The sequence below is a fragment of the Microchirus variegatus genome, assembly GCF_963457635.1.
Source record: "Microchirus variegatus genome assembly, chromosome: 10".
NCBI lineage: Eukaryota > Metazoa > Chordata > Actinopteri > Pleuronectiformes > Soleidae > Microchirus > Microchirus variegatus.
The window spans coordinates 17,467,012-17,490,231 of NC_139811.1; the positions used below are offsets into that span (position 1 = coordinate 17,467,012).

At 43.1% G+C, this 23,220-nt stretch overlaps 2 protein-coding genes across 2 annotated transcripts; one reads left to right on the plus strand and one right to left on the minus strand.

Moving 5' to 3' along the window:
• Positions 1–3,435: 3,435 nt before the first annotated feature.
• samd1a (sterile alpha motif domain containing 1a) lies at positions 3,436–13,274 on the plus strand (the record flags this gene model as incomplete). The annotated part of the gene is made up of 6 exons (XM_083895846.1): positions 3,436–3,798; positions 7,828–8,197; positions 8,612–8,775; positions 9,311–9,375; positions 12,597–12,711; positions 13,128–13,274. 6 exons carry the CDS (start codon positions 3,436–3,438, stop codon positions 13,272–13,274), a joined length of 1,224 nt encoding a protein of 407 aa, XP_083751972.1.
• Positions 13,275–14,622: 1,348 nt separating this feature from the next.
• tecra (trans-2,3-enoyl-CoA reductase a) lies at positions 14,623–23,133 on the minus strand. The gene is made up of 11 exons (XM_083896748.1): positions 22,607–23,133; positions 21,915–21,966; positions 21,767–21,811; positions 21,575–21,678; positions 18,809–18,924; positions 18,506–18,611; positions 16,587–16,659; positions 16,446–16,489; positions 16,294–16,351; positions 16,009–16,097; positions 14,623–15,547 (listed from the first exon to the last, which is right to left on the minus strand). Exons 1-11 carry the CDS (start codon positions 22,775–22,777, stop codon positions 15,374–15,376), a joined length of 1,032 nt encoding a protein of 343 aa, XP_083752874.1. The 5' UTR covers positions 22,778–23,133; the 3' UTR covers positions 14,623–15,373.
• Between the last annotated feature and the right edge of the window lie 87 nt (positions 23,134–23,220).

Consider the following 23,220-nt stretch of genomic DNA (forward strand, 5'->3'; position numbering starts at 1 on the left):
CAATGAGTATGTTAAAAAAAATATACATAAAGTAATATTTTGCAAAATGTATCATTCCAATAAAGTTTTACTTGTTAAGACTAATATGTCTGGGTTATATATTAACTCACTCCATCTTTCTCAATGCCACACTCACTTTTTTTATGCCATGCACCTCTGAGGGAAGATCCTCCTCATGACAGGATCAGTGGAGCAGAATGTTTTGGTAGGTGATGGTGGGTATGGATGCTGTATTTTCACTTTGCTGTCGAGTATCGTGCAGGTTTTAAGGAGGCTGCCAGGTGCAATTGAATAATGCAGTGTTGTGTTCATCCCGTCACAGTGTGGGATCGGTTACCAGCCAGCTCTCAGCACCCCTCTCCACAATTACGCACTCGGAGCTCGCCTCAGAAGTGCATCTTCCAGTGCGTTAAACAATTAAATGTATAGTTAGCGACGGTAGCTCAGTGGTAGGGTTCGATTCCTGGCCCCACTAGTCTACATGCTGAAGTGTCCTTGGGCAAGACACTTAACCCCATGTTGCTTGTGACGGATGCGTCGGCAGTGTGTGAATGGGTGTGAAAGATGAGTGATGGAACAATGCTGTGCTGTATGAAAGAGTGAGTGAATGTGTGGAAAACTGTAGTGTAAAGCAGCTTTGAGTGGTCATCAAGACTAGAAAAGTGCTATATAAATACAGACAATTTACTATTAAGACCTAGACAAAAAAAACTGGATTAACTGTGCAATTAAGCAACACTTATTGATGTCGTTGCTAAGGAACGCTCACCCGTCCAAGTGTGTTGGAGAACCTGCTGTATGTAGCCTTCAGTTAAAGGAATACATCACAGATTTGCACTTAGCTTTGTATTACTAGAATATGGTTACAATGTTGGAAACATTGTGCTTCCCAACCTCAGTTTCCTCTGAGTTTAGAAATATCTTCATTCTTTTTTTGTTGCGTGCCCATCAGTGACACTTGGTCCTGTTAGCGTAACTGTTAGCAAAGATGGCGTCTAAAAAGTGTGTGGAATTAGCGTTGCAGTTTCAAGCCTCAGACCAAGGCTCGGACCAATTCTTTATTTTTAGTTACGTGCCCACCAGTGACACTTGGTCCTCTTAGCGTAACTGTTAGCAAATATGGCGTCTAAAAATTGTGGAATTAGCGTTGCAGTTTCAAGCCTTAGACCAAGGCTCGGACCAATTTTTTATTTTTGTTACGTGCCCACCAGTGACACTTGGTCCTGTAAGCATAACTGTTAGCAAAGATGGCGTCTAAAAATTGTGGAATTAGCGTTGCAGTTTCAAGCCTTAGACCAAGGCTCGGACCAATTTTTTATTTTTGTTACGTGCCCACCAGTGACACTTGGTCCTGTTAGCGTAACTGTTAGCAAAGATGGCGTCTAATAAGTGTGGAATTAGCCTTGGTCTGAGGCTTGAAACTGCTACGCTAATTCCGCCCTTTTTAGACGCCATCTTTGCTAACAGTTACGCTAACAGGACCAAGTGTCACTGGTGGGCACATAGGCTAAAACACAAAAAAAATACAAGATATTTCTCGGAAACTGAGGTTGGGAAGCACAGTTTTTCAAAAAATATTACTCAAAGCTAAATGCAAATCGGTGAAATATTCCTTTAACTGTTAGCGTCAAAACTCAAGATATTCATCTTCACCATCTCATGGTGGTCAGGAAACGTCTCAGACGAGTTGATTTAAAATGTATTTCTCTGGTAATGAAAGTAACAATTATCCAATCAGGTGATTGTATAATTCTTCAATTTACTGCCAAATTAAAACAATTCACCTCAATTGTACACACTGGACCTTAAAGATAGAGCTTTTTTTTTTTTTTTTTTTTTTTTACATACACAGTATACAGTTAACAATAAAGCCGTTTGCTCATCATTTGAATTGTGCCAACATACCTGAGGTAATCGTCGGAACAGTATATACTTTCATCGTTTGCCCTTCAGTGTCAGAATTCTGAATCACCATGTTCACGGTAGTTTTGGAAAATATGACAAAAGATTTTGTACCAAAGCAGTGATTGTGTGTCTGAATATATTTTTTTTAATGAATAAGACTAAAGAAAAAGGTTCCACCAAGCCTAAAAGCTTTAATACTGAATTTGGATGCAGTTCACCACCAAAATCTAATTGTTTGTTCCCTGGGCCATGGCCTGCATCCCAAGCAAATTGTATTAATACGCTTAACTTTTAAAGTTTTATGCTGCTCACAGAGAGACAGACAAACTAATTAAGGCAATAAATAAATAACCCTCATGGCAAAGGCAGACGTTCTTTCATTAATCCCTCGTAGGGGAAATTCAAATTAACACAGTGGTACAAAGAGGAGCAGCACGGTGGCTTAAGAGGTTAGAAAGGATAGAAATATTAAGAATATAAACAAAAACAAATAGTAGATATAGTAGAGGACCATGGTTCTCAAACTGTGGTACGTGTAGATGTGAGGAGTGGAGGAGGACGAGAGAATTGGAATAAATCTGCATCCTTTACTTTACAAAGTACTTCAAAAAAGATCAATATTTTCTCAGGTGCTACTTGGTATAAGAGTCTGAGAACAACTGGTATAGGATAAATAAATAATCCTATGTACCCTATAAACATACAATGTATAATATAAACAATATTAGGTGACAGTGTGTGCAGAGTCCTGATTATTATTATTATTATTTAGCCTGTGATTGGTCAGCAGATGGAACGTAGAACTTCAGTTTGACCTATGAGAACAACATTGACTTATATACACAATATACATCAGCCATTATGAGTCTCCAAATACATTTGTGGAATTTTTTCAGCCTTTCACTTACGATTTATGTGCGTATGCATATCATGTCTCTTTGAAATGACTCAAAATTAAATAAATCAATTATTTTATTACAAATTGGTTCTTAATAGTTTTCTCTTTTTTATTTGTTTCTTTTAAATGCACTTTTATTGGCAAATCACACTTTTATCGGTTATATTTTAATGCCTTGCTTTTATTCTGTGACTTTCTTAATGCCTTTGTAAAGCACTTTTGCCCTGGGTATGAATAATGCTATACAAATAAAAGTGGGGGCCCATCTAAAAAGTGTGTGTGACATTCTGGTGAAATTATGTCTATACAATAAAGGAATAAATAATCACGGATATATCAAACATGTATTATTATACTTATACAAACCGCTTTAGCGCGGATGCGCGCGCACGTCCCCGTGCAGGACTCTACATTCCACCTTAAAACTCTCCCCCGAGTGAAACTTTTCGCAGTAATCCATCGCTCCACCTTAAGCGCACACGCAAACGCAGGAGGCTTTTCAACGAGGTTTCCGCTTCTCACTCGGGCTCCTCGGACCGCGGCTCACGAGAAAACACCGCGGCTCACGCACAAGGTTGACGCACTGAGGTAAGAAGGCGAAAAAAGGGACAAGAAAGAGCAAGAGAAGAAAGATGTCTGAGCCCAAGTACCGCGAGTGGATCCTGGACACTATCGACTCGCTGCGGTCGCGGAAAGCCCGGCCGGACTTGGAGAGAATTTGCAGAATGGTCCGGAGACGACACGGGTCCGAGCCCGAGCGAACCTGCGAGGAACTGGACATACTGATTCAGGAGCAGACGGTGTTGAAAGTAAACTACAAGGGCTCAATCTCGTACCGGAACGCCGCCAAGGTTCAGCGGAGGAGCCGAAAAAAGGACGATGTCACGTTAACGGCGGCTGCGAGGAGGAGCGCGGTGGAAGAAGCCAGTCATTCTGACCTGAGCAACGGGGACAGCGCTCTCGGTCCCGCAGAGCAGGACGACGAGGACCTGGAGGTACGGTGGTGGTGGTGGTGGTGTGTTTTTTTTTTTCTTTCTTTCTTTTTTCTCTACGTTTGTTTGACGCGAGGAACTGGGTGACATGTTTGTTTTTAAGCGAGCCCACGTCACATCACAGCACATTAACAGGTGGAGGTAAATGAGGGGCAGAAAACAAGGCTGCGTGATATCGCTGACAAAAACCAACGTGTACACACGGGGAGTGGTAACGGGGGAGTGATTTTGCAAGTGCATCCAAAACTGCCGCAGACGGGGAGCGGCGGTTGGACCTCGCTCGAGCGCTAGCGAGAGGGAGGGAGGGGGGCTGACTGAAGGTGCGTGAGAAGTCAAGCGCGTGGCATTTTTACACAGAAAGCACTCGATAGGCGCGACGCAGGCGAGCAGACACAACACGCGAAAAGTTGCGTGGGGCCTGTCCGTCTGCAAAAACACCCCCACCGAGCCTCCATTATCAGCGGCAGAAAGCGCTTTTCAAGCCCCAAACTCGGCGTTGAGCGAAGGGGAGGAGGATGCGGAGGGAGGAGGGGGGGTGACAAGTTCACAGGAAAGGAGTCGCGCGCGACCGGAAGTTACAGACTTTCGCTTTCACATAAAATCTTCCAGAGGGAGGGTTCCTCTAGGGCACTTTTATTTTGTAAAGCCAAAACCGGAAGTTGGTGATTTCATTGTCAAGTACTTGTCAGTATGGGAGTGGATGTAGATAGAAAAAAAGTCTTGAAACACCGCGGAGCCTGATGGGGGACGGTGGGACATTGTTGGGTTGTTTGACTGTTTTTCTCTATTTTTTCACATGAACACGAGGACACTCGTGTCTGGCGAGACACCAGAGGTCTGTCCATGAGCCATGTCCAATCGCAATTGTTTTAAATTTCATCATGGGTCCATGACGAAATGTTTCCCCCTCTTCTCCCGTCTGGACTTTAAAAAAAAAAAAAAAAAAAAAAAGCCCCGTCGTCGCTGCTGTTTTGTCTCGATTACAATCAGCGAGCGCATCCGTGCCAAAGTTCTCCACACGAACGTTTATATAGTTCAGTTTTTTTGTGGGGGAACTGCGTCTGTCTTTTGTCACCGATGGACGACTGCAGACGCAGCGCATAAAAGTCGAACCCCTAGATCCATTGTCGGACACGCTGCCAACCGAGCCCGGTCACGTCTAACGCTTGGTGTTAGCTGTCGTTATGGCCTCTCTCTCTCTCTATGGTCCCGCACTGCAACCGCACATCTTCTCCTCATAATGTCTCTCAGCTGTTGTTGGTTGACATAGATCCACATAATTGCAAAGTAATGACACATACGCGGGGAGGGAGGGGGGTGCGGAAGAACTAACGCAAAGCGAGCGCAAACTAGAAGGCGGATGATGCGTTTGTGTGATTCGTGGTGAAGCTGCGATCAAATGGACTTTGTTCCGTGTTGGTGAAGAAGAGACTGACGCTCGGTCACTTTGCGCAGACTGCCTCCTGCTTCTGTTGTCCAGGCTTCACCCGAGCACAGGGGAGGTGGTGGGGAGAGACATGTAGACAGTGACGTGTCCGATAACGGACTCATTTTGGGGTTTACTCTCTTCTTTTTTCCCCCCTCCCTGTGAATTGTTGACCCGGTGCAAAGTCAAAGTAGACACACACGAATAAACGAAACGCGTCGTGGAACGTGTTCGGTCCTCGCTGTGCGGACGGAAGACTGCGTTATAGACTGTGCGTCGTTTTTTTTTGTTTTTTTTGCCGCCGCCGCCGCGCAGCTCCGGGAACTGAAGCGCTCCGTTAAAGCACAGACACAATGGCGAGGTTTTTTTTTTTAACCGCTGCTCCTAAACTCCATGCGCACTTTAGAGGAAATGTGAGGTGGGGGGGCGCACACACACACACACGCCTCGCATCGGCCTCTTTTTTCTGTATGTGTGCGTGTTACAACACACGCAACGAGCACATCTGCACATCATCTATGAAAACCGTGTTGCTGTTGTGCGTATCTTTCTTTTATTTTTTATTATTTGCGTGACTGCGTCTCATCTGTGAAAGTTGTGTGAAATGCGGTGCGCTGGCCCTGAATGAATGCCGTCCGCACAAGCGGCTCTTTTCCACAGGAGCGGGGCGGGCTTTAGTTTGCGCTCTGCTGCCTGGACACGCAGTCGCATGGTACAAGGTAATTTTTCACTCAGGGCGCCGTCCACACACACACACACACACACAGAGAGAGAAAAAAAAGAAAAAGAAAAAAAAGTGTGCATTGGTTTGAATAGTGTGGAGATAAAGGTGACATAGACTGCACCGCAGAGAGCGACTGAGGCATTCAGAGGCAGTCATTTACCTCCATCTCTAGGAGGATGTTTTCATATGACATTTGCACCCTCCTTCAATTTATATCATCCAGAAACAACAGCTACAGGGCTTCAACTCATTTATTTAGGTAGTTTTTCCCTCTACATTTAATAAAAATTAATTGACACTTATACCACTTTAATGGGAAATTGGGGCATGCAGGCACTGGGCACTTTATTAGGAACACCTGTAAAACTGCCAATCACAAAGCAGCAACTCAGTGCTTTTAGGTACATGTATGTAAGTAGACATGGTCAATACACTCACTGAAAAAGACGAACAACACGCTGGACAGGTCCAGTCCATCACAGGACCGCATTTTAGACATTCACTGTGACAATCTGCATGTTGTTATGGTCGAAACAACCTGCTGAAATTCAAACCAATCATCTAAAATGGTGAAAGAAAGGTTATTTTTTACTGACTTTGAACGTGGCGTGGTTGTTAGTGTCAGATGAATCATATTTCAGAATCTGATTCTCACACACAAACATCTCTAGGGTTTAGCGACAACGGTCCAAAGAGAGAAAAATATCCACGGTGAAAATGCTACTTTGGTGCCAGAGGAGAGCAGCCAGACTGGTTTGAGATGACAGAAAGGCAACATAACCAACCACTTGTTACAACTAAGGTATGCTGAAGATCATCTCTGAACACGCAGCACCGCCAAACCTTGCAGCAGATTGGCAACAGAAGAGTAGACCGGTTGCCACTCCTACCATTTTATTAGGTGTCCTAATAAAGTGGCCAATGAGTGCATTGTTGATGTGTTTAATTCTGCACCCTGCACTTTGAATGTTCAAATTCCGGGAAATGAAAACCCATCGGAAGCAAGTCTACTACGTTGTGAGTTGTTATTATTTCCCCCCCCTGGAAGTGTCAAACGTCATATTACAAATCACATCGGAGTTTGTATTCATTTAAAAGTTGCAAACCAAAACAAAGCTTCACAGCAGACTTGACACTGCAAAGCTACTGTGCAAACCCAAAACCCAATTTATACTCCTGTGTAAATACCTCTGCGTCGACACAGAGCCTGTCGCAGAGCTTCTGCGTCATCTCAGACTGCACAAAATATTTTTTAAGTGTCCGTCACTCCGTCAAGGGACAACGGTGACGGCAAGAGCTGCGATTGGTCCTCAGGACAGGCCGAAGCTGCTCTGTGCCGGCTCACAGTGCGCACCGAGCATCCACAGAGGCGGAGCTGATCACCGCCCGACAACCTCGCTGCCAAACTATAAATACGTCATATCTTAATACACAAACCACATGTTTAGACTCTAAATGGCTAATTTCTCCCCTCAAATTATCTTAAAACTGCGTTCCGTGACACAGAAAAGTGAGAAACGGCCAATGTTTCAACAACAGTCTTTCTCTCTCTTTCTCTCTTGGACACCATTGCTCACTGTAGCCAAAATTTGCACAACAACCTTGCGCAGCGACCCCTTCTGATCGGGCAGGATCAGTTGGGGTCCACGACGCAGAAGTATGAAGGCTCGAGGGGTCTCCGTGTTTACGCAGTCGGATAACGCATTACGCAGTTGGAGAAGTATAATGTGGCCTTAACTATGAACACATTGTGTGTCCACAGTATTTTGTCTATCAGCTCTGTAACAGCTCACTCTCTCCCCTAATTTCAAATCCTATGTCATCCTGGAGTTAAGGTATCAATGTCATCATCATGTGGTTTCAATTTGCTTCTGTTTTCCAGGCTGACACCTCTATGGTTATGGACACAGACAGTAATGCAGATGAGGAGGGGGCCGATGAAAGCCACGACGGACAGGAGGGGCCTTCCCCTGGTGGGCACATCCCTGAAGATGCTGCCGTGCACTGTGCCACTGTGCGAGCAGTCTCTTCCCCCTGCTCCCCCTCTGGCACTCGGCCTGGCTCTGGCTCCGGATCCGGCTCTGGCTCTGGCGCCGGCTCGGTGCTGGACTCTGTACCTTTCCAGAAGGCCAGTGAGAGGCCCAGCTCCTTGCCTCCCTCCAGCCCGAGGGCCCTCGCACACAATGACTGGACTTATGATTGTGCTGTCTGCCCAGTGGAGCGCCAGCACCCAGGAATGCAGAGAGACAAAGGTATTCAAAACTGCTCCACACGGTCTGACACGCACATACCCGGGATTATGGAGCACTCTGATATTGTTTTATGCTCCAGTTTAATGCTTAGTTGAGCATACGCGGTGGAAGTTTGTAACCATCTATATGATTAATTGTGGGTGGGCAAAGTTATTGACAGCAGACATGCCTTACTTTATGTAAGCGAGTTTCAGAAGGAATTATTATGACATAGCGATACATTCCTGTCGGTAGAGTTGAATATTCCACTGATTAATTTGAGGTTTGATTAACAATATCAAAAACACACTCTAACTATAATATATTGATGAAACTAACCAGGTTAATGTAAACTAAATCACTAATATCAGAGTGGACAGTGTGTATGACATCAGTGTGATGTGTGTGTGTGTGTGTGTGTGTGTGTGTGTGCAGTTGCCGTTGTAGTAGAAGCAGCCATGAAGCCAGTGATCCACTCTGTGACCACCAGCCCCTGCACTTTAAAGAACAACGTGAAGAACGAGGATGGAGAGAAGGTGGAGGACAACGGCATTTCCTGTGACCAGTTGGTGCCGGACTGCAAGACTGCGCCAAGACTGGTAATGTGTGACAAACAAGAACATCTGTATGCAGGGTATCATTAAAAAGTCTTCAAAAGTCTTAAATTCATGGATCTAAAATTAAGGTCTTAAAATGTCTTAAATTCATTAAAAATGTTTTATGCTGGTCTTAAATACACTACTCAAAGGTCTTAAATTAATTTAGTTTTTCTTTCTCGCCGAACTTCGAGAAGGAGATGTAGAGATTTTGTATTTTTTGTATACTTGGTCAGAAACATGCAGTTAAACTGTACTTGTGCATACAGCTATTGTCAGAGAGCACTGAGTATCGCGTTATGTTCAATAAACAGACAAAAATGAGTCACTGAATGACACACATGCTATGCTTGGGTTGTAATACTATCGCCTATATTTATATTGTTTTCTGTCTTAAATTTAATTCAAGGTGGCATTAAAAAGGTCTTAAAAAGTCTTAAATATGACTTGCTGAAACCTGCAGATACATGTGTCCGACCTCTTTGATCTCTCCCCTTTCCTACTTGATATTTCAATATTTCATGTGTCTTGTCCACAGGATGAGAGCAGGAATGTGTCCGACGGGAGACCACAAACCCTGTCTTTGCCACCTGACAACTGTGAGTAACATAGTTTCCTTCTTTTAAAAAAACAAAACAAACAAAACAATAGATGACTGACTCGACTGTACTCTTAATTTGGAAATAACGCATGTTAAGGGCATTAACTAACGACAGCTTACACATTATGTAGCTGTTAGTCGTCCCTCTCATCTGGTTGCCTCGAGGCTTACTCAAGATCTTTTGAGTGTTTCACAAGCTCGCCCTGCTGCCTTCCGTCCAGGTGGTGCTCCCTCGTCACTCTCAACATGCTGCCTTGTGTAATGCTGCTGCAATACACAAGGCAGTAGCTCTGTCTGTGTATAGTTTACCTCACAGAAGGAACAACGAATATTGTAACTAATGGAGGACGCCGTGGAATTATAAAATAAACGATACAACCAAAGAATTCCTTAGCAAAAAAGGGGAAAAAAAAGAACACTCTGGCTGCTTTGTCTGTTCAGGCTACTGCACTGTAGAAAGTGCGGCACAAAATGGAGGCCTCCACAAAAAAAGGCTTATTTTACCCCCTCAGTTAGGGCTGAGCGATTAATCGAAATTATATTGAAATAGCAATACGGCCTACTGCAATTTTTGTCTTGATCTATACACAGTCTCAGGGCCAATTCCAATTCCTATCTTAACCCTCAAGCTTAACCCTCAAGCTCAACCCTTAATCTTAACTTAGAAATCTTAACTTTTGTCACTTAGAAATGGGACACCCCTTAAATGCAGATACGTCTTCAGACTGTGGGGGGCAGACTAACGTGAAAGCTGCGTCCAGTCTGTCAACTCCAAAAAAGAACACATTTACGTCACCATTATTTATTACGATCCGTTTGTCAGTCAAGTTATATAAATAACTCTATTAACAAAGAAAATACTTAATTTGTAGCGTACTCGTTTCGCTGCTTTTGGCGCCATCTTTGTTATCTCAAAACAGGCAAAGCATTCTGGGTAGCCCTTGCTCCCAAGGGTGGTCTCGGAAATTCTCAATATTGAGGGCGATACAGCCCTTAAACTTGCCCCTCAACTTCATTTTTCGGAGAATTGTGGTCAGCATTTGCACTAGAGGGAACGCACATTTTTGAGATTGAGGGTTTAGACTGAGGGTTAAGCAAGGAATTGGAATTTACCCTCTACAGACTGAAGAGAACATGTTTCTTAAATATCAGACAGAATGTGTTTCGAATGAATAATGTCAAAAAATCGCAATTAGATATTTATTCAAAATCGTTCAGCCTTACTAACACTAAAATCATACATATGTGTCATTTCTGCAAATAAACCTTCCTAAATGTTACACACTGGACCTTTTATGTATACCAGAGGTGGGCGACTCTGAATTAAAGAACAAATCCAGAGTTACAGACATTCTAGGTCTATTTTTTTGGGGGGGATAATAATTACTTCATATTGTGTGTTAGTATCACAATCACACACGTTGGATGATTTTTGAGAAACGTTTTGATTTCAACTGAAAGAACTACAAGCATTACATCAGGACAAATCTATATTTTTTCAAACCACTGTAAGGCTCAAAACAACTTCTGTGGTAGTGTGGTAGTGAGGTAGTGTTTGCGTTCTATTTTTGCTTGACGATGGACCACTACCCTTTAATTCTGCAGAATTTAGCAGAATTTGATGTTTGACCGCAAGTCAAAGTCAGGTGTTATTTTCAAAGGTATTTAAACCGTTCACTTGACTACATCAACTACACTCTGCGCCAAACAGTGTGTCACTTTGTGCTTTACCTTTTCTGGGGCCTGAATGTAGTTTAGCAGGAAGAAATAGCCATCTAAGATAGCGGCAGCTGCGGCCATGTCTTATGTCACATAACACGACAACAGTCCTGTCAGCGCGCTGTCAAAAAAAAAATGGGCGAGTAAAATAAGGGCGATGTACGTTCACTCATTCATTTCACCTTCACTATATTGCATTGTGAGAATATTAATCGACTGCTAACTCAGTTGTCAACTGTTTGATAATTGATTAACCGGTTTGATGGTGTCTACAGTGAGTCATGTGGACTGTTGTGCTTTGAGGTACATGAGGTTTTATGAACAGATAGACTGGGGCCATTCTCTGTATGTTTGTTTATATTCTGAGAAAAATTGAAGAATTTTTATTCAAAATCTAACTGATGCACTGGGTACACTGATAAAGAAAACGTCAAACTGTCACTTTACTCCTGTATTCTGATAAGGATATAAATACTGTCTCTTACCATTAAATCAGTGTTTTATTGTTGTACAGTTTGCACCACATTTGTAATATTTTAGCCTCCATCTTGGTTACAGGCACATTAAAAAAGAAGTTAGATATATCGCCCTTTACGACACCTGAAGATGGTCTACTGAATGGTGGCAAGGTCGAGGAAGTGTGAGTATCTTGTTATTGCATTTTCCGTTCATGTCTCTCTCTCTATCTTTTACAAATGATTCAAACACCTTCATCATCCGTTTGTTCCTCAGCTCCTTTGTCGAAGAGTTTCTGACAACACAAAAAAACAATTAAAAAAAGTTAATTAAAGTGGACATTTTATGCAAAATCAACTTTTTAATCATTTAAATCCTTATATTTGGGACTTTAGAGTGAAGTGTGAAGTGTGAAAAAAGATGACTCGCTCATGTTTTTGTGGTCCTTCTCAGTCTAAGAACAGGAGATGAAACACACAATGTTGACTTCAACACTCATTTAGACGTCACAATGCGCTAAATTCCTGGAAACCGGAAGTCCGCAAAGTGCATGAAAAGTTCTATTCTTGGCCCCACAGTGCAGCACAGAGTCCTACACAAACTCAGAGGATTTATCTGTCCAGTGGATTCATGCTATATATGACAGCAATGTGCCTGCTAGAGCCTGCAAATGATCACTTTTCCAAATGCTAACTGCTGTTAGCTCCCAGTAGCCTCTGTGGCTGATGTCATTTCCTGTCCCTGAAGCTTTATTTTACTTTTTTTTTTTTTTTTAAGAGATACTACTAAACAGAGTGTTCTGTACAGGGCTATTTTTTTAGGGTGATTGAACTGCTGTGGTGCTTCATCCTTACGGTATTTTGACCAAAGCATGTCACAGGCATGTTCATTAGGACACCAGGGAGGTTAACTTACTAGGTTAACTTGGAGAAATAGGGTATAATATGACCCCTTTCAGTAAAAAAAAAAGAAAAACTTGCTGAAGAAAAGCATTTTTTGACTTCTTTTTCTTGACTTCGTTTTGCTTTCCGTCACAATCTTCATGCAGCTCCGTGAAGAAGGAGAAGATGTCTCAGAACCTGTTGCAGTGGACGGTGGCAGACGTGGCCAGTTACTTCTCTGCTGCAGGCTTCCCAGAGCAGGCTGTGGCCTTCAGAGCACAGGTCGGTGCACCGCCATGAACTGCCACAGGTGGCGCTACATGCCCAATGAAAACCAAACTTATAGTACAACCCATCACCCAATGCATTTTAGATGCAGTCAATGCTTTTTTTGTTATCCCTCTGCATTATATTTTTGGTTAGAATTATTGCACAGCACTTTATAAGTGTATTGTGAAAGGTGCTACATGAATATAGTGTATTATTTTTGTGTTGCATTGTAATGGACCCAAGACATGGGAAAATACCCAGACTTCCCTGAACCTCTTCTCTACATTACTTACGCTAATTTCACTTCCTACATTGTGTCTTGGTGGCCCATCAGAAGCATTCTCACTCAGCATGGCACTTTTGAAACTCACTGGTGACGAGCGCTGACTTTTTTTTTTTTTTTTTTTTTATCGTTCTGCCACCAACAGGAAATCGATGGGAAGTCCCTGCTCCTCATGCAGCGCAGTGATGTCTTGACTGGTTTGTCTATCAGACTCGGCCCCGCCCTCAAAATCTACGAGCGCCACGTAAAGGTGCTGCAGAGGACCCACTTCCTGGAGTACGAAGATCTCTGAGGTGGTGATGCACACCACGACAGACAGAAACAGAATAATGCTGCATTGATGTGAACATGCATGCAGTGCCCTCTCCCATCTGGATCCTGCCACCCACCTTCATATACAGTTTATGCAGAGGGTGAGTGGGGGAGAAAGGCTGCGGTGGAAGTAACTTTCACTGTGAGAATGACCAGAAACTGAAAGACGCCTCATCCTACCTCTCATTATGGTCTTTGGTTTTCACATAGTTGCCATTTCACCCATGTGACCTCATTGTGGAGGTGCAGTGAAATATGGGTAATGTAGTCGCTGAAGGAGGACTCTCCCTTGCACCAATATTGCGCCACGTGTGGGGCGCAATACTTACAGACATTTTCGACTGCAAAGTGCTGTAGCAACGTGTTGTCACGGTTTTTGGGTCCATCAGAAAATGTTGGGTTTGTTGCAGTTCTGAAACTTCCAAACCGTGTCCTCACAACATCTATTCCATTACTTTGTGTTAATCCAGAAACAAATGAACACACAAAGCACATCTGATGTGTGTTTCACTGAACTCATATGATGAGTGGATTTAAATGGCATGAAAGTGCTGGGGGACGTCAGACTTATCGACATCAAACGCTGCATTCCCTGACCCCTCATGTCACCAATCGCTGCTGATCACATCTCTGTGTTATCTCTACGTATCTATGAGATTCTGCACCAAGATAAAATGCTACTACCCCCCCCCCCTCCCTTATTTTATCTTATTTAGAAATGAATGTGGTCCAACCTACAACAGTTACACTCTGAGAACAGTGTCAGATGTGGCCAGTTGATGTGCAGCCTAATGGAATATGCTTTTATACATGAAATAAAACAATAAACATGATGCCAGGTATGCTGATGTAAAACTGAATCTATGGTTTTAGATTGAACCCAGCTGCTCGGAGTCCGTTTACAGGGCAGACACTTTGATCAAAAATGCAATTTTATGTTGTTATCCTTCGTGTATAACTTGTTCAGCGTCTCCTCGTGTTCTTGAGCCAAGCCAGCCCTCGCCAACTGTCACATTCCATATGATGTAGTCGACATCTCCCGCGTATATCTGACCCCCCCACCATCATTTCTGTAACATTGAGACTTCTTCCAGAGTCACAAATAAAGCTTGTGTCTCTCTGTTCAGTTCTGTGATAGTGTATTACTCCAACAGCGGTTGTCTGGTGCATTTTCAGTCCCAATCATAATAGTCTTTTATTTCAAATGACACCAGTATTTATTACTGAGGTGTAAACAACTCTGTTGTTGTTCTTTTTTCTGATATATAACACTTGAAAAGTCTTTTATGGTTTTGTAGCTGCACAGATTGTCAGATTAGTAGAAAAACAACAGATTCTCCACATAAATGCACAGCGATTGAGGTTTAATGGCTGAAACATGGGTATTTTAGCCTTTTCAGCTGAATACCTTTTGCTGTAAAATCGTCTATGTGTGAGTAAGAGGTGTATTTTGTGAGGCGTGTCTGTGCACGCTACAAGCTGTGTTTTTTACCCCCCCTCTGTTGATGTTCTTATGCCAGAAAAACACTCAATCCATGTACAGGCAAAAAGAAATGCAGATTTTCTTCAGCTATGGAGGAAAATATGAATAATGAGTATACAATTCCTAATCCAGATCTAACAGCGCTGTAGTGTAAAGGTTAATGGGGTCAGTCAGCTCAGTATAGTGAGCTGCACGAGGCCACGATCGTGCTGTGTTGACATGCAGATCAGGCCCTTTGAATTCCAGCCCTGTCGGGAAAACTCACTGATTTAGGCGCCAAAAGCTATGTAACGCAGGCGCGGCTCTACTGTATATCAAAGCAGCAAAATAGAAAGGATGTTTTTTTTTTTTGCATTTATATCGTCAAAATCACAAACAACAACAACAAATTAAGACTCTTCTGTATTTTACACCGAGGGCCTCCTTTACCAGGAACAGCCAGCGTACAGCAGTCAGTTCATGTGATAGAAAAGTATCCTCACTGTTAACCTCGGCACATGCTTTCTGACATCGACATGGGTGAAGGAGCCAGTCAGTGAGAAGATGTGTGTGTGCGTGCGTGTGTGTGTGTGTGTGTGTTGTGGCAGCCTCTGGCTCTACAGGATGAATGGGAGTATGGACGAGCGCAGTGTTGGATAATCTCTGCACTCCTTTAAGTAGCTGCGGTGTTTGCCTTTGGCCCAAACGGTCATCTGGACGAAGGCCACAAGAGTGAAGAAAGCCACAGGCACACACTGGGTCAACACTGTGAAGCCAATCCAGGAGCCCACCTGTGTATGACACACACACACACACTGGTTTACACAGCTATTCTTCTTACAACACTGCATTGGCCTGCATTAATTTCAGCAGCTTAAACAAAATGTTTTTATCCCTAACCTTAACCCCAACCAGTTAATGCATAACCCTAACTGTTCAAATTCAAATTTTAGACCTGGTAACCAGTTCCTACCAGAAAAGTATACTCACGAGCTGTAACCAGTAGATGGCAGCATCTTCATTAAAATTTTTGAAAAACAAATCTACAGTTACGGTGCAGTATTAGACACCAACTATAGTAATTCGGAGTCAGAAATTCAATACAAACAAATATCTGCAGTCATTATTTTTCCATAAACCACATTTACAAATCCAACAGACAAGACACCAAATAATCAGCCTATATATAACTTATGTTTTGAATGATTTAATTATGAATTACGTGTGTATGTGAATTTGCATGTTTGCTCACCTCATATGTGTAGTTTGGACAAGAGACCAACCAAAAGATCCACGTGAATGGGTTTTTATTCGGGTAAGGAATCTTCTTGTTTTTTGAACCTGAGATGACAGAGAAGCACAGATTCAGTTTAGTATTAGTTATTTTTATTTATTGTTTTAAATTTATGCAAATTCATACATAAAAATAAAATGGTGATGATGAAGGCATGATTTCGTATAGTAAACAATAATAGCACGTTGATTAATGCAGTATGTAAATCTCCATATATCACCGTCATTGTTATGAAGTGCTCACCTTGATTTTTGAGGTTACGCAGGGCAACGTGGATGGACAAATTTCCCAACTGACAGAACTATGAGAGTTAAGACATCAAAGGATGTCATTTAGTAAAAGTTTAAATATCTGGAGCATGTTTTAAAATATAGACCTATATAATTCAAACTCACCGAGAAGATGTAAAGTCCTATGTTTATCTGCTGCTGCCCATAATCTGTCGGTGTTACACAGGGGGAGAAAAAAATAGAATAAATGGAAGTCGACTGCAACTGATGAGTGTACCTGAGAAAATCGCAGGAGTCAGCACTTACAGGGAGGAGTGTAGAGAGGATGGTTAATGTAGTACGCCATCCAGGCAGCAGAGCACCAGTAATAGCCACAGTTCTGGAATAGCAAGTGGGCTTTAATGAGTCAAAGTGTCAAAATAAGACATTTAAAGGTCCAGTATGTAACATATAGGATAGAAATGTGGCAGGAATTAATTAAGGAATTAACCACCGCTTTATCATCCATTGGAGGGTCGCAGGGGGTGTTGTGCCTATCTCAGTCGACATAGGGTGATAGGCGGGGTACACCCTGGACAGCTCACCAGTCCTTAGCAGGGCCACATATAGAGACAACAACCATTCACTCACAGTCTCACACCTACGGTCAATTTAGAGTCACCAATTCACCTAATCCCCATATCGCATGTTTTTGGACTGTGGGAGGAAGCCAGAGAACACCCACGCACACACACACAGGGAGAACATGCAAACTCCTTGCAGAAAGCCCGTTGTTTCCGAGGGCGTTCCAAACGGGGCTCAAACCCAGGAACCCGGGTCTTCTTGCTGCAAAGGCCAGAGTGCTAACCACTACACCAACTGTGGGCCCGTAAGTATGTTTGTATTAGTAAATGATTACTTTAAAATATTTTTTTTGTAGTCTTAAAGTACTTTCACACCGAGATAGTCCAGGGGACTTTATTGGGCGGGGGAATACTGAAGAATGTCACACCTTCATTTTGTTTGGTTGACTTTCACGCTGCACTTTTCACGCAGTTGCAACAGCTGTTGACCAGGAAGGAAAAAAAGCATGAGGAGGAAGGAAACCCAGCTCATCTATTGGCCAGGACAGAAAACTGAAATCCATCCCCTTCAGCCGGCTTGTTCAACACAGAAACCAACAATGGAGCAAAACCAAGTTTATGCAGTCTTCAGGTCTCTGTTTTTACTTTGGTGTTCAAACCTCATTGGTCTTTCACAAGAAGCTGCCCAGTGTGAGCAGCAGACGTGCTGAGGCAGAGCTAGAGGAGGGGCATGGGTGGTACTGGACCCCCCCCCCCCCCCCAGTAATCTGATTGGCCACCCCAGGTGCCTCCCCAGTTGACTCTGGTCGAAAGGAGAGAGTTGCATTTGGAGTCCTCCTGTACAGTAGTTGGCGCTATGCTCCACAAATAGTTGTAATCAACCTTACTAGGAGAAGAAGAAGAATCGCCACAGAAGAAGAAGAATGAACAGTCTTGCTGGACAGGGAAATCTTCATTCTAAAGTAAGTTTTACAGTGGAGTCGCTGTTTAAAATCACTTTTGTGTTGAGATAGGAGTCTGAGATCAGTTTTTGCACTTTGATAATGTCTCTGGCCATGACTAAGTTCTGCAATATGTTCAATATGCTCTACCAAGGATAGTTTGGCAGTTAGACTTAGCCTTGGCCACCCCATGGCCATCCCAAAGATAAAAGTCTAGCTCCGCCACTTCAGACGAGGCAGCGAGCTATCCTCACTTCACTTCCTGTCTTTGGTTCGCTGGATAGTCCGTTTGCATTTCCACAAGGACCAGAGTTCACTTGAATTCAGGTGAACTTTCACACCTACCAAACAAAGCAGACTATCCGAGGAAACAAACTCTTGTCTGTTTAAAGTAGACCAAACAGCTCTGGTATGAAAACGCCCTTAGAATAAGCCATTCGTATTTACTTTCATCAACAGAGGCCTACAGAGGTCATCATTTACAGCAGCTCAACTGGACAAACCAGCCAGAATGTATGCTTAGCATTTTGAGGCAAAAGTTTACTGAACAAGCAAAGAAGCAAAGACATCCTTTCTGGTGTGTAAAGTGTGTAAACCCACCATAGTTTCCTGGTGGGTGAGCGGAGGAGTCCTGAGTTTGTTACAGTCTACAGTCTCACCATTAGATGTTCCTAATTCTTTACTTTGGACCTTGAGAGTTGAAAGTATGCAGCTCACTCACCTTAAATATGTTTCGGAGAGGCATGGTGCCATGAGAGATACGATGGATGAACAGCGTCTCCAAAATCCTCTTGATGTAGTGGAGGGAGTGACATATGCAGGCCAAGCTGAGACATCACACAAGCACAGAGTTACATACTGAGCTGTGACTTATTGCCCACCTGCCGTCCATTTCACTTGGCCCTGCCTTGGTGTGAAAATAGCAATATGTCTCACAACTGTTTGTCATGCAGATGGGATGTCTGTGCAAAGCCTGGGACATCCTAACACATCCCTGAAGAAACATGCGCGAGCTGACACTCACTGTACGACCCACTGCTTGCTGCTGCTGAAGTCATACTTTGGAGAGTAGATGAAGGGAAGACGGAAGTAGAACATTAAGTAGATGATCAGTGGACCTGCACACTCGGTCAGGAACACCTGAATCGAGCAAAGACAAGAAAAGTGCTGTCAAGATTCTCTTAAATGTTAGCAAAAAGACAATTAAAGCTGCAGTCAGTGATCTTTGGACTGTCTTTTGGCTAACTTCTTGTGTTGCTGTCATTAGCATCCTCCTCTCATACGTCACCTCACAAATACATTATTTATTCAGAGACTCCCTGACCTTACAAGTAGAGAGTTTTGTGGCTCCTGATTGGATAAAGTAGTTCTCCTACATTCAAGGCTGACCCACACTTATGTGGTGGAGGTGTCAGCTGGGTAACATCCACTTTAAATGGCGGCAGAGTTAAAGGTGTATTATGTAATAAATCTAAATCAACTGGCCATAAAATCCTCCTAATATATCACAGAGACTCAGGAATAATGTTCATATAACAAACTGAACTCACCAACAACAACAGTACAGCCAAAATATTTGCATTAAAAAACATATTTTGCAGACTGCAAATCGTGTTTATGTTTTGAAATCATGTTTTGGCATGTGGCGCCACCTAACGCCGTCTACCAATCATTGCAGGCAGTAGAGTTTCTGCTGCCGAGCAACTACGGGTTGCCAGTTACGTCAGAAAACGAAAGCTAAAAGACCTCAGTATTTTGAATTTGAATGTAGTAACTGTTTTTGGCCACATTCTTACATATGGCATCTTTAAGTGTTGTCAAACTGCATTGTTAGTCTGTCGCTTTAAGGTCTAAGAGTGGCAATGGACATTTTGGACAGGGCCATTTTCACAATTGCTGGTGTTATACAATGTGCACCCAACAGTGGCAAACATTTCATCTATCAGTTTAGTAACATTAGCATCTTCTACTACAAAGTCAGCCAAGACAGACATTGCCAGTGCTTTACATGTATTTAGTCGGATAAAGACAATAATTCGGCTTTCTTCATGTCATCTTCAAACACGTTAATCCTAAAGAGGCAAAGGTTGTGCCTCTGTGGGATTAAAGAGCTAGTCTTACTTGGACTAACATACCTGGATAATGTGAGTCATAGTCTGATTACTCCTGTATGTATAGTCGGACTTGGCGTTCTGCCCATGCACCAAAATTTCCTTTTTTCTACCCGGAAGCAGAAGGAGACCATGTATAAACTGCAGTACTGTTGCCGGAAATCTTATGGCAGTGGCGCAGCAACCATCTCACCTTTTGTTCTTTGGAAACTGATTGAATACGCACAATAGCTTATAGAGAGATACAGCGCCACCTACGGAGGCGGAGTCAGCCATACACAGTCAATAAATAAATTTTCTCAGACTCGACAAGTTGTCTGGGTTCCTGTCTTACTCGGACTACAGCCTTAGCTCGATTAAACTGTGCAGGTAAACGTACTGTCAGACTCTTGACTCAGAGTATCTATTCCACACAGAGAGACCGTGGGCAAACTGTTGTGAGCGAAGAGCGCACTGCTCCACTGTGCTGTTGTCTCATCTGAAATAAGTTCTCCTTGTTAGATCAACATTTTTGCCAACTAAATCTCCTTTCCAGTGCCAGAACGTGCAACCGATACCAGTGTGTCTCTGGTTTCTCGTACAACCAGGTCCATGTCAGAGCAAAACAAGTCCATCTACTTCATTCTCAGCACTTTCTGTGCAGCAATAATATTATTCAACATGTGCCCACACAGCAGATGAGATACTAAGACAGCTCGCAATACCAGCTTTCAACAAACGATATGATTAAAGTAGCAGCGCAAGCAGTGAAACCAATCCCTGAATCAGCACCCTGTCCAGAACTCTGGCTCAGCGTGCCTGACCAAGAGCTTCTGGTGATGTCTGCTGGGGACGGGGGTATTTCATCCCCTCCTCCACCCACACTGGCACCAGTCAGAGGCCTGGCAGGGTGCTGGGGGTTGTGTCAGGATTGGTAAGGACACAGGAATGTAGAGAGCCCATAAGCAAGAGAGAGAGAGAGAGAGAGAGAGAGAGAGAGAGAGAGAGAGAGAGAGAGAGAGAGAGAGAGAGAGAGAGAGAGGGACAAGGGAGTAAAGAGGTGCCATGAAAAGCAAGTGAGAGGTCATAGGGATAAACACCTTTAAGAGAAATGGGGCCATGAGATTATATATCCTAGGACACAGAACGGGCAGTGCAGGAAGAAGCACCTCTATCTGTCAGTGACGTTGAAGGTATTGAGTGGCTGAAAACACGCACATTTTAAAAGACCATAGAAGTGCTTTTGTGTGCTTTTTAGCCACCAAGTGCAAATCCTGTGTGCTTTAAGTTAAATAACATAGTCTTTGACCTCATACGCTCTTAGAAATAAGGGTTCCAAAAGTGTTCTGTACTACAAGGGCGGAGGTTCTATCTGGAACCATTTGCTTCTGAAAAACCCTCTGCCGAACACTAATGGTTCCAGTAAAAACCATTTTGACCCAGAGAACCCTTTAAAACCCCTTTCCTGAATAAAGGGTTTTAATATGGTTCTTGGTAACACTAAGGGTTCCAGGTGGAACCTTTATAAAGAGTGTAGATTAGTGAAAGCTGTGTTAAAGCTAGTTTTAAGTCAACTACACACAACTACTTGCATTTATATTCACATAATCACATCTAAAGCATTTTAAAAACAAGCACCAAACTGATTTTCTAGACTAAAACTTTTCTTCAAATTCAACACGTCCTAATAATGCACTCACAGTTCCCCATGTGACCTGAGGTCCCAGGTCAGTGAAGTGAAAGATGGCTGTGGTTCCCACAGGAAGTGACTGGAGCACGTCCTCGTCCCTGAGACACTTGGCCTCTGAGGAACATGACACATAAAGCCAGATGACATCACACGACTTCACAAGCATACACTCAGAGATGGATAGAAGCAGCAACACACATACTTGGATCCAAACGCAGGGATTGTCTGGCTGGATACCATTTTGGATCTGTCAAAAAAACGGAAAAGGATTTTATGTCGTCATGGTAGAGAGATTTTAAAATATATAGAAATAATAACAAAAATATGTTGCCTCAATTGATTAAACTTACATGATTTGTGAAATAAAGCTTTTATATCCAAAATAGTGGCAGTTGGCTCCACCTGCAATGAAAACGCAGAAATGATCAGTGAGCGAGCTCCAGGTCATTTCCCTAAAGCTTCAGTCCTAAATATACACAAGCAGATGTCACCGGGATTGCATGAATTTTCATTCCTTTTGGAAAATGTCTGACTTGCATTTTGCTGTTTTCATTCGCACTGTTTTTTTTTGACACCACTCTACGTATTGATTTGAGCTGTTAATCACATGTGCCCGACTGTCTCCAGTCGCCTGCTGGCTGTGTAACACAAGGTCCCTGCCAGATGAAGAAGTAATTCTCTGAACTGCAACTCTTGCTCAATGCAAAACACAGCTGACAACGGCTGCACAAGCCCCGGACCATGTGTGAAGTGGACGGTTCTATGTAAAATGAGCAGTCTGCTGGTCAGAGTGGTGACTCTGTATTCTAAAACAAACATGTCTCCTCTGCCTTCACTGCACAGCACTCACTGTCTCTGCTTACGCTACTTTTAGCACATGTGTCAGATGTTGCAGATGCATGTTGTGTAAGGCATGAAATAAATGGGTTAAGCACCCTTTTAACTTTGTTTGTGAATATCTATGATTTTAACATCTATCTAACATCTTTCTAATATTATCATTTTAATGTCACAAGAGACTCCGTATGTTGGTGACACCCACCTTATCCAGAAGTAAGAGTTTCTCCTTGGTCTTTAAGTCCAGTATTTCCACCTCAAAGTAAACAGTCCTTTTGGTCTTTTTCTGAGCTTTAGGTTTTGGCCTTGGTGCAGATTTCTTATCAGTTGTCTCTGCGGTCCCCGCTCCCTTTGCCTCTAAGGCGAGTACATCCATGATAATGTTAGATCCCAATCCTCCGTGTCCTTTTCCAAATAATCTTTAAAGCGTCCAGTGAAGCCGGGTTGTCCTCTCAGCACTCCCTCAACAGAATTGCCACTCCAACTCCAAGTGTGTCTTCTCTGGTGTCTTTTTGGATGCTCAGAATAGCCCTCCACTTCCAAAGGAAGAGTGGCAGGGAACTATATGAAACCATGCACAATTCCCTCTACGTGTACCACACGTGTGTTATTGGAGTGGAGGCAAGTGAGCAGGAAAGAGAGTGTGGGGCAGTGGAAGCAGCACTGCTCTGAGAATGTGACGTGAACCTGCCTCTTACCTGAATAACAGCCTCTACATGATCCACAATACCACCTCCCCCACACCCCCCCTTCACGCAACAAATCGCACTGAAGACGAAACTGGAGAGCCCCAAGACATAATCCATAGTGTGCCATTTA

Excerpts from the sequence above, each read along its gene's own strand:
- tecra (XM_083896748.1), bottom strand. The coding sequence starts at position 22,777 with ATGGATGTACTCGCCTTAGAGGCAAAGGGAGCGGGGACCGCAGAGACA. Across the intron at positions 21,967-22,606 it reads AACTCTTACTTCTGGATAAG|GTGGAGCCAACTGCCACTAT; the intron begins GTGGGTGTCACC and ends TTTTCATTGCAG. Across the intron at positions 15,548-16,008 it reads GTCCAAACTACACATATGAG|GTGGGCTCCTGGATTGGCTT; the intron begins GTGAGCAAACAT and ends TGTCATACACAG.